At 40.1% G+C, this 10923-nt stretch overlaps 1 protein-coding gene across 1 annotated transcript; it reads left to right on the forward strand.

Moving 5' to 3' along the window:
- Nucleotides 1–241: 241 nt before the first annotated feature.
- Nucleotides 242–5587, forward strand: LOC132592977 (vomeronasal type-2 receptor 26-like). Its single transcript, XM_088654761.1, has 5 exons — nucleotides 242–385; nucleotides 759–1619; nucleotides 2463–2690; nucleotides 3107–3233; nucleotides 4686–5587. The coding sequence occupies exons 1-5, from the start codon at nucleotides 242–244 to the stop codon at nucleotides 5585–5587; spliced, it is 2262 nt and encodes a 753-aa protein (XP_088510887.1).
- The last annotated feature ends 5336 nt before the right edge of the window (nucleotides 5588–10923 follow it).

Raw genomic sequence — 10923 nt, forward strand, 5'->3', positions numbered from 1 at the left:
AATAATACTAATGAGGATGATGTAGAACTGTGTTGTGATCAATTTACAAAGTGTTACATGGCCTTCTGTTGGTATATGAAACTCTCTTTTTAGAGTGGTGCCTAAGAATTACCAGCACATCCTGGCCTTGCAATTTGCAGTGAAGGAGATCAACGAAAACCCTCAGCTCTTACCCAATGTCACTTTAGGCTTCCGCATCTATGACAGTTATTTCAATGCCAAATGGACCTCTCATGCCACAATGTTGCTCATATCCACTCTGAAAACATTTGTCCCCAACTACATCTGTGACATCAAGAAAAACTTGATAGCCATCATTGGGGGACTGGACTCCCAAATTTCCCTTCAAGTGGCAACAATCTTGGATATCTATAAGGTTCCACAGGTGAGAGAGAGAGATCTCTGTTATGTCATGGGAACTATACACATCCAGATAGATTTGGATAAATAAATGTGCAGATTTCATACAATCAGGTGGGTCATACTAATGACAGATCCAAGGTAAGAAACAGTCTTGATAGCACATACATTTTTGTTTCAGATGTCCCTTTTGGCCTAGCCAGTTCCTGATATATGATAACAGCTGATAGTCAAGTGAGCGTAGCTTGGCTTAGCAAAAATAGCATGGGCAGGCCAAATAGCGAGGATTGGAAGGTCCAACTGCAAATTGCCCCAGTGATGCTTGTAATACACAAATCTAATATCTAAAAGTTATTGTTGCTTCTGTCTCTTTCTCCTCCTACCACAACTATGTTTAGCTCATATATGGCCCTGCTCCAGTGATGAATGATAAAACTCCAGGCCTTTTCTTCTACCAGATGGTGCCCAAAGAAACCCGCCAGTATAAGGGGATCCTGTCTTTGCTTCTGCATTTCAGGTGGATATGGATTGGGATCCTTACTTTCTCTGATGAGAATGCAGAAAGATTTGTGCAAACTGTGGTTCCCTTTTTTTCGGAGAGGGGCATCTGTTTTGCCTTCATAGAAAGAAGTCAGAAATATACATATGTCACAGAAATTAACAATATGTTTAAACTGGGGGCAAAAATACACGACAAAATAAATGATAGCAAAGCCAATGTAGTGTTGGCTTATGGAGAATCATATGCTCTGGCCTTTTTTAGATGGTTGCCTTACCTGTCAGAACTGGAACAAAGTTCAAATAAGCTAAAAGGTAAAGTGTGGATTATGACAGCCCAGGTGGAGCTCACTTCTTTTGTCTTTCAACGGACTTGGGATACAGAAATACTCCATGGGGTTCTCTCATTCACAACTCACTCAAATGAGCCACCAGGATTTCGACAATTTCTCCAGAGCAAAACCCCTTCTAGCCCTAAAGGAGATGGCTTTATTTTGGACTTCTGGCAACAGGCATTTGGCTGTGTGTTTCCAAATCGAGTTGTTGGCAGTGTGAGAGGAGATATTTGCACTGGGCAAGAGAATCTGGAAAATATTCCCGGTCCTTTCTTTGAAATGACTATGACCAGCCACAGCTACAACATCTACAATGCTGTCTATGCTGTGGCACATGCTTTACATGCCATGTCTATTTCCCGAGTCAAAGACAGACCAGTAATGATCAGTGGAGGAATGAAGTTTCAGAATCAACACCTGTGGCAGGTAATGGGCTGAACACTGTTCCTGAAATAGCTTCAAAAGCCTTTGGTTTTATACCCTTGTTAATTGTCACTTTTTCTATGCAACCACAGCAGGGGTCAGCAATGTGGGTGCAGAAATGCTCTTGAAATCTTTCATAGGAGCCACCAAAGCCACCTCTTCAATTCACTGCCCTTTGGTGATGAGATAGTCACTTTATCTCTATTGAAATCACACAGTGACAAATGGGAACAACTCCACATCCTTTTCTAGGTTCAAATTCAGCCTACTGGACTTCCCTTCCTATTGACATCAGATAGAAACCTTCACTATATTCATTTACCCACCTGCTTAAAACCTATTTGTTTAGGAAAGCCTACCCAGTCACATGGGTGTTGACGTATTTTAATCTACTTTCATTTCTTGAGAATGTTAATTACTTTAAAAGTTTCCTTCAACTATTCATACCTTCTTAGATGAGCATGGGGCTGATTTCCCATTTACCTCTGAAGTTGGAGTATCAAAGGAATAATATATCATATTTTGTAGCATAGCATATAAAGTCTATAGAGAGCAAAGTGATATATTTTAGACAACAAAATGAACAGAGAATCCACTTTCTGTTAATAAAGTTTTTCATGGCTGTGTGTTGATTTCCTGTGGGAGATCTTAAGAATCTGTAATTTGAAATGAACTTCCAAATGTGATAAAGTCTTGGCTTAAATCTCATATATATAAAAATAGAGGAAAAGAAAGCTGCTTTCCTCCAATGTGGATATTTGGAAACCTGCTATGAAAGTAAACGTCATGATTGTCCCTTGCTGAATTAAAACCTTTTCTATACTTTCTCTTTCTTTTTCAATTTAGCTCCATCACTTTCTGAGGGGTATCTCATTTAACAACAGCGCTGGGGATAAGATTTCCTTGGACCAGAATGGGGAGATACTAGCTGGGTTTGATATTAACAATTGGATCGTTTCCTCCAACCAATCTTTTCAGAGAGTGAAGGTAGGAGGGGTGGATTCCATGGCTCCTCCACAGCAAGCATTGACCATCAATGAGGGAGCCATAAAATGGCACCATTGGTTTAACCAGGTAGGATGCAACCATTAAAGTTTTTTTCACATTTGTACACCTTACAAGGCAGATTATGCATGCCATGTTTCAGTGTTTTAGAATAGCAGGTGTATAACTTTGTGGCTTAATTTGCAGTAGGCAAACCACCACAACCATTTAATGTCACTTTAGCAGAAAGAGGTGTGCATACAGAGTCAGAGCCCTTATTATAGAGGATACTAAAATTACTACTATGCACAACAGTAATGGCAAAAAAACAACAATTTATCGGAGTCACTGGGAAATGTCAGAAAATGAGTCCAAGCTATTTAGTGAATTTCTGAAATGAATGCTGTTGTTCTATTGCAAATCCCTTTTAAGAAAGAGCTTAATCTCCCCTTTTAGCTATTCTTTGAGTCCACTTATTTTATATATCTCTTTCATACGTGTATTAGACAGCGCCTAACTCTGTATGTACTGAGAGCTGCCACCCTGGTTTTTGCAGGAAGGTGAAGGAGGGGGAAGCATTTTGCTGCTACGATTGCATACCATGTCCAGAGGGGAAGATTTCAGACCAGGAGGGTAATAAATTTAGTGAATATATTTATAGCTTGTTTCCTCTGATCAAGAACATGCATATGAAATCTTGCATTCACCAAGATTTCTTTTGACAGTTAATGAAATATTGAGAAATCTTGCTGAAGAGGGACATAATGTGTGTGTGTGTGAGTGAGAGAGAGAGAGAGAGAGAGAGAATTTGTAATTGGTTCCAGTTACACTCAAAGTGAATATGTTAACTGACAACTTGAAGAAGTGAATCCTAAACGGATTTTGACGATATTGAATAAATTGTTATGAGTTTGGAGGATCATTCTGGATGAATCCCTGGTTAACACTGCAATTCTGGGAATCCAGCCAGATGAGTGGGCACGTATAAATAAATTGTTGTTGTTGTTGTTCTTGTTGTTGTTGTTTTGTGATTGTGGATGTTGAATGCTGTTAATAAGGAAGAATCTTATCCCCCACATTGAATGGGAAAAGTATAAAGTAGATTTTCAGATGAGCCAGGAGGTTTCTGTAACAGCTGGAAATATGCTGTGGTTGAGACTGGGATAGGGGGTGGGGGACGTACTTAGGATACAATGGCATGAAGGCTATTCAGCTTGGTCACAATACCTGAAAACCCAGCCTAATTTAAGATAATGAAAAGGGTGGCGTAACCCCAATACTTTTTTAAAAGCTTGCTTTCTCTCTGACCAGCTTTGACTAGCTCAAGAAGCGGCAGCCCTGCTCCTGAATGGTGCACTTTATGCCGTCTTAATTTATGTCAGGATTGCATTACGCCATCATCTTGGCATAGTATAGGTCCCTAAATGTGAAATCATATTCTACAGCAGTCCTTGAAATCTGTTTTGACACTTTGGATACAGTTGGCTGAATCCCTGTCACTTGCACATATTTTTGCCCATAATTCGTTTGATTTATTAAAAACGTAATCCTGCATTTTCTCTTAAATTTGTTTATGCTTATATTTTTTTTCCCTTACAAATAAAATTTGAATGTGCATTTACTTTCTGGTAACATATTTATTTTGGTGCCCTTCTGGTAACATATGTATTTTGATGCCCTTAAATTTCAGAGAATTCTGCTGCAATGTTTGGAGAAGTGTGAAAGACCTAAATCCAGAAAACAGTTGAAAGATGTTGATTAAGTCCTCAAATGTCAAAATTTCCAAAGACTGAATTACACAAATACTCCTAAATTAGGGAGTTAGGAAATGTGAGCAGCTAGAACAGTGACAGGTTAATTTGAGTTGGCTTCAGAGCCAGAGAACAGAAAGTGTCTTTGTGGCCTTGCATTTTGCCTCAATCAGTATTCTACATCAGATAGGTGAGAAGGGCATGGTTCCAACATTTTCAATCTGCATTGTTCGGAAGTCCTTGTATGCTTTTTTATTCATTTTAATTATGTATTTGCAAGCAGTGGCATGTCGCTCATATTTTTGGGATTAAGAACCATGTCTTTCTTTCTCAGACATGAATGACTGCTATGAATGTGAAGATGAAAAGTATCCAAACAAATATAAGACTATATGTATTGCCAAGGATACAACTTTCTTGTCTTTTGAAGAACCTCTGGGCCTCAGCTTAGCGTGTTCGGCTCTTTCCTTCGCTTTCATTACAGCACTGGTACTAGAAATATTTGTGAAGCACAGGGACACTCCCATTGTGAAAGCCAACAACCGGGACCTCACCTACGCTCTGCTTATCTCCCTCTTGCTTTGCTTCCTTTCTGCATTACTGTTCATTGGATATCCTGACAAGGTGACATGTCCCCTCCGACAAAATGCTTTTGGCATCATCTTCTCGGTGGCCGTTTCTTGTGTGCTGGCAAAAACCATCACTGTGGTTCTGGCTTTCATGGCCACAAAACCAGGATCCAGGATGAGGAAGTGGGTGGGGAAAGGACTGGCAAACTTTATTGTCTTCTCCTGCTCCCTTATCCAAGCAGTCATCTGCACTCTGTGGCTGGTGATCTCTCCTCCATACCCTAATGTTGATATGAAATCAATGGCTGAAGAAATTGTACTGGAGTGCAATGAGGGGACGGTGACCTTCTTTTACTGTGTCTTGGGCTACATGGGCTTCCTAGCTTTGGTCAGTTTCACTGTGGCTTTCCTTGCACGGAAATTACCAGACAGTTTCAACGAAGCCAAGTTCATCACTTTCAGCATGTTAGTCTTTTGCAGTGTTTGGTTATCCTTTGTTCCTGCCTACCTGAGCTCAAAGGGGAAATACATGGTGGCTGTGGAGATCTTCTCTATCTTAGCCTCCAGTGCTGGGTTGTTGGGTTGCATCTTTTCCCCAAAATGTTATATTATTTTGCTAAGGCCTGAGCTGAACAATAGGGAGCTCCTAATAAGAAGAAAATCCTGAAGAAATCAAAGGTTTGTTTCAGTGGCTATAAAATTTGGTTCAGGGATTTGTATGTATCCCTGATAAGAAGCACCCAGAAACCTCAACCTCCCATATTCAGCTATTCCAGATCCACTGTATCTTTTCCTCTGCTCACTGTCAAGTCAGCATTTGTCATTCTTAGGCACTGTACTATTCTGACCTCATGCTTTCCCGTGACTTTTCAGCAGCAGAGATGAACCATTTTACCCTGTTAATGTACATCCCTCCACCATTCCAGTGGAGATTTTGTAGGATAAGTCTGTAGAAATCCTTTAAAAACTGAACATAGAAACAGTCACAAAATATAAAACTGAGTACTAAAAGGTTTCTGAAGGACCTGCCCTATCATTTTTCTTTCCCCTTGCTTTCTTCAAAACTGTAAATCTGAAAGTTAATCTGGGTAAAAATGTTTGGCCATCACACAAATACCAAGGCACCACTTTAAGTTGGGAAGAAAGCTTACGGTATGTTCATTAAATGTAACATTAAGGAAAATTTATTATAACAATCTGCCCTTAACAGCTTGCTGTTGTTTAGTTGTTTCATCATGTCCGACTCTTCATGACCCCATGGACCAGAGCACACCAGGCACTCCTGTCTTCCACTGCCTCCCGCAGCTTGGTCAGACTCATGTTGGTAGCTTCGAGAACACTCTCCAACCATCTCATCCTCTGTCGTCCCCTTCTCCTTGTGCCCCCCATCTTCCTCAACATCAGGGTCTTTTCCAGGGAGTCTTCTCTTCTCAGCCCTTAGCAGCAGAGATGGACAATTTCCATGACCATATTACAGAAAGGGAAAGAGCAAAATAAATTACCAGCTAATTTAAAGGGAAATACGCCAAACACCCAAAATGTAATTATTTCAGATTCCACTTTGGGTTTGGCTGGATTTCACTGGTTTTGAGTCCAATAATGATATCTGCTTCTTCGCAATATGTTCAAAAAGAGAAGAAAAATAAAAAGAGAAGAAAAAAAGATAAAGCTGGAGAATTGGACAAGGAAAGGGGGAGAGAGAATGGGAAGCTTTTTGGGGTTGTTCCCCCCCCTCAATGCCAGCTGACTTCAAAACATTCTTGCTGTTGCTTGTTTTAATCTTCAGGTTGCTTGACTTTTGGTAGTCAGAACCTAGATAAATGCTTCTGTGTTGTTGCATTTTCAAATGTTTTTTAGTTGTGTAATAATAAATGTGTACAGGTCAGATGGAGTACAGTGGTACCTCGGTTTACAAACACAATTGGTCCGGGAAGTCTGTACTTAACCTGAAGCAAACTTAACCTGAAGCAAACGTTCCCATTGAAAATAATGGAAAGTGAATTAATCCGTTCCAGACAGGTCTGCGGAGTATTTAAACTAAAAATACTCAAATCGAGGTATACTTAAACCAACTTTTTATTTTTTATTTTTATTTTAATTTTTACAAATGCTTTCTTTTGGAAATTCCACAATAATAAAACAAATAGTTACAAAAATACAAAAATAAACAAAAATAAACATCGCTATTACATTTCATTAATTACATTCGATTTATAATTGACCCGTCTGACCACAAATAATTACAATTAAAACAAATATAGGCTTGACGTATCTTGCTTTCCATGTCATGCATCTATCTCATACATTGGTTTCAGCTTTTAAGTTGTGTTACTGAAATAAATGCACTTTTCGACGATATTCTAATTTTCCGAGTTTCACCTGTAAGGGTTATGATTCACCACTTTCATTCCACTTTGAAGGAACTCTTGTCTCTCCAGATTAAGGAGTATGAATGAATTAGAATATTAGAATTAAAATTCACCAACAAAAGTATTACATTGCATTGATTATAACGTAGTGGCTGAAACCATATTTTCCCGCACCCAACTTTTAATAAAAGTTTGCTTTTGAAATTGTCGGTGTTGTGATTTTCTGAGTTAAAAACTGTTTAGGCACATTTTCATGGCCCCATGTGTTTGACTCACAAAAGAGATCCATCTCTCTCTGTGCATGTTTTTAGAGGTCTATGGGTAAATTATGTGTACATGAATCGACTAACACTTCCTGGGCATCAAAATAATAGCGTAGCCAAAAATCGTATTGCTATTAACTACATATCCTCTCCCTCCCTCCCTCCCTCCCTCCATTCCATATTTGTACATCTGGACTACATTATGTTGTGGAGGCCTGAACTGAATGATAGGGGTCCATTAATAGGAAGGAAATTAAATAAAGGGGAAGGCTGCATGTGACTTCCTTCTAACTCCTCTATCCAGCAAGTGTTAAGATATAAGCCAGGCTACCTTCCTCTGTTGAGGTGATTGTCTCGGTGATGGGCCATTAGGAGAACAAAGGAAAGGGGGCTCTATGTGAGACAGGAAATGGTTGGGGCTCCTCCCTCAATTGGTTGGAAGGACAAAGCCTGGGTTTAGAGCTGAGAGTTTTCAGTGATGCAACCTAGAAATAAATCAGCAATCTGGAGAAAGACTCACAGAGCAATGTTTGATGTCTTTTTTAATTAAAGACTACAAATTAGACCCTTTAGGGTGTTAATGCTGTGAACACCTCCATCATAGGCTTAGATCATAGATGATAGATAGATAGATAGATAGATAGATAGATAGATAGATAGATGATAGATAGATAGATAGATAGATAGATAGATAGACACACACACGTATAGGTAAAGGACCCCTGACAGTTAAGTCCAGTTGCGAATGACTCTGGGGTTGTGGTGCTCATCTCGCCCTATAGGCCGAGGGAGCCGGCGTTCATCCACAGACAGTTTTTCCAGGTCATGTGGCCAGCATGACTAAGCTGCTTCTGACGAAATGAGAATAGTGCACGGAAACACCGTTTACCTTCCTGCCAGGGCGGTCCCTATTTATCTACTTACACCTTGACATGCTTTCGAACTGCTAGGTTGGCAGGAGCTGGGACCAAACAACGGGAGCTCATATATATATATATAGGCAAATAAACCATATATTCTAAAAATGCCACAGTCTCTGCTGTGCCCCATTCCAAAAGAAAACACAAAGCGTGGGTGAGCGCTTAAGCCACGGGAATCTCACACCACTTAGAGATTGGGGTGGAGTGAAAAAATAAGTATGTCTACCCTTAAATTATATTCCCATTTATAAAGCACAAAGAAAGGGAAGGGAAATTTAATAACGACTTCCTGGCACAACTTTTTACATTTTAGCAAGGAAAAACTGGTGCGACCTAGAAATAAAGCAGCAAGCTGGAGAAAGAGTCAGAGAGCAATGTTTGAATGTCTGTTTGAATTAAAGGCTACAGCTAAGAGGAAAGAAACTAAAGGCATTAGGGGTGTTAATGCTGGTGAACCCACCCACCCCCCAATCGTAGGCTCAGGGCATATACAGTCATACCACGGTTTAAGTACACCTCGGTTTGAATACTTTCAGTTTAAGTACTCCGCAGACCCGTCTGGAACGGATATAGGGCTATAGGGCTCCGTTGAGTTGTTTATGACTCAATTAGGAGCCACTAATTATCTGCCCGGCGCGCTTTCTCTAGCGCTTCTGCTCCATAGACCCGGGCTGGCAGTAAAACACACACAGCAGAGTTCTTCTTCTTCTCACACAGCGAAAGCTTGTATAGCCGTTGGATAAAAAGCCTCTTAAGAACACACAGAGTCCAAAGTGTTCTAATAACTACTTAAGTTTATTCTAGAGAGAAAAATAACAAACAACCTGGTGAGAGCGCAGACATCTTGCGACCGTCTCCCAGGCAGAAACGAAACCAAAAGAACATACAGAAACACTTCTGGTACATTCTGTAACATGATATTCCTCAGTGGTCAGGTGCTACAGTACACAGTTAACTCTTTGGTTACTTGTTACTCCTCACATAATCCACTTTCCATTACTTTCAATGGGAAAGTTCTTTTCAGGTTAAGCACGCTTCAGGTTAAGTACAGACTTCCAGAACCAATTGTGTACTTAAAGCGAGGTACCACTGTATAATGTGTAAATAAACCACATATCCTAAAAATGCCAAACTCTCTGCTGTGCCTCATTCCAAAAGAAAACACAAAGCCTGGGTGAGCGCTTAAACCACGGGAATCTCACACCACTTAGAGATTGGGGTGGAGTACAAGAATCAGTATGTCTACCCTTGAATTATATTCTCATTTGTAAAGCACAAGGAAAGGGAAGGGAAATTTAATAACGTCTTCCTGCCACAACTTTTTACATTTAGGCAAGGAAAGTAGTGACAAAATGTGATAAGGAAAGGGAGACGCAAGAATAACAAAAAGGGGTAATATTAAGCCCTGCCAACGAATTCGAAATGTGTTTCCGTTTTGGCAGAGACATTGCCCATGCCACATTTTAGTTTCTCCAGCATAAAAGCTGGTGCTTTTTTCTCATCCCTTGGCAAGACAAGGACACCAACTAATGCCATTGTTCTTTCATGTGAACTTTGAATGCAATCTATGTAGTGGAAAGCTCCTCATCTCCCTAGGTTTCGTCTTTTCATGTCAGAATTGCAAGAGGCCAGTGCTTTGATCAAACAAGTTGATTTCATCCCTCTCTTGAGACCAAAGGGTTGTATTTCCAGCGGGTTTTTTTTCTCATTGTTTCTCATTGAAATCAAAATCTCATGCAGCTTAGATGAAATAAAAACTTCTGTTAAGAAAGACACACAAGTGACTATCTTCCCATTAATTATCAAAAGAACTATAATTAATGTTCCCACTGGTCAAATCACCTCATGGACTTGCGCAGTACACTATCAAAACAAAAAACAAAAGTCTTTGAAAGTTACTGTAATTTAGTCTTTAAAAGCCTGGTGCCCTTGGACTATTCTGGATCACAACCCCACCACCTGTAGCCAGCTTTCAATGCGGTGAATCATAGCCCAAAACACCTGAGGGATACAAGGTGAAATATATATATTACTTCCAGTAATCACAGCTATATGTGGGAGTCAGAAACCAGCAAGGATCCATCAGCACCATCCCTATTCCCCCCCGCCCCCAGTTTTCATAGTCTGGATTTCAGACCTATCAGCAGACTAAAAGGCCAACTAGGTTAGACTACTTCAGTCTCAAAAGCTGTAATAGTGCTAGAGGAATCTTAGCGTATCTGGAAAAATTGTACCAAGGATGGTGGCATTGTTGGTCTTGCTGCTGACTCTACTTCCTCATGCAACATGCAAATCTCCCATTGTTAAATGCCATGTCCATGATCCATACATTCCACTTCATCAACATCATCAGGAAGGAGACCTCATCATTGGAGGCATAGTCTCTCACAGCATCATCATCTCCATTTCAATAGCCTTCACCGAAAAACCCCCACCAACATTGCTGGAAGA

This window comes from Zootoca vivipara, chromosome 12 (genome assembly GCF_965207765.1).
Source record: "Zootoca vivipara chromosome 12, rZooViv2.hap1.1, whole genome shotgun sequence".
NCBI lineage: Eukaryota > Metazoa > Chordata > Lepidosauria > Squamata > Lacertidae > Zootoca > Zootoca vivipara.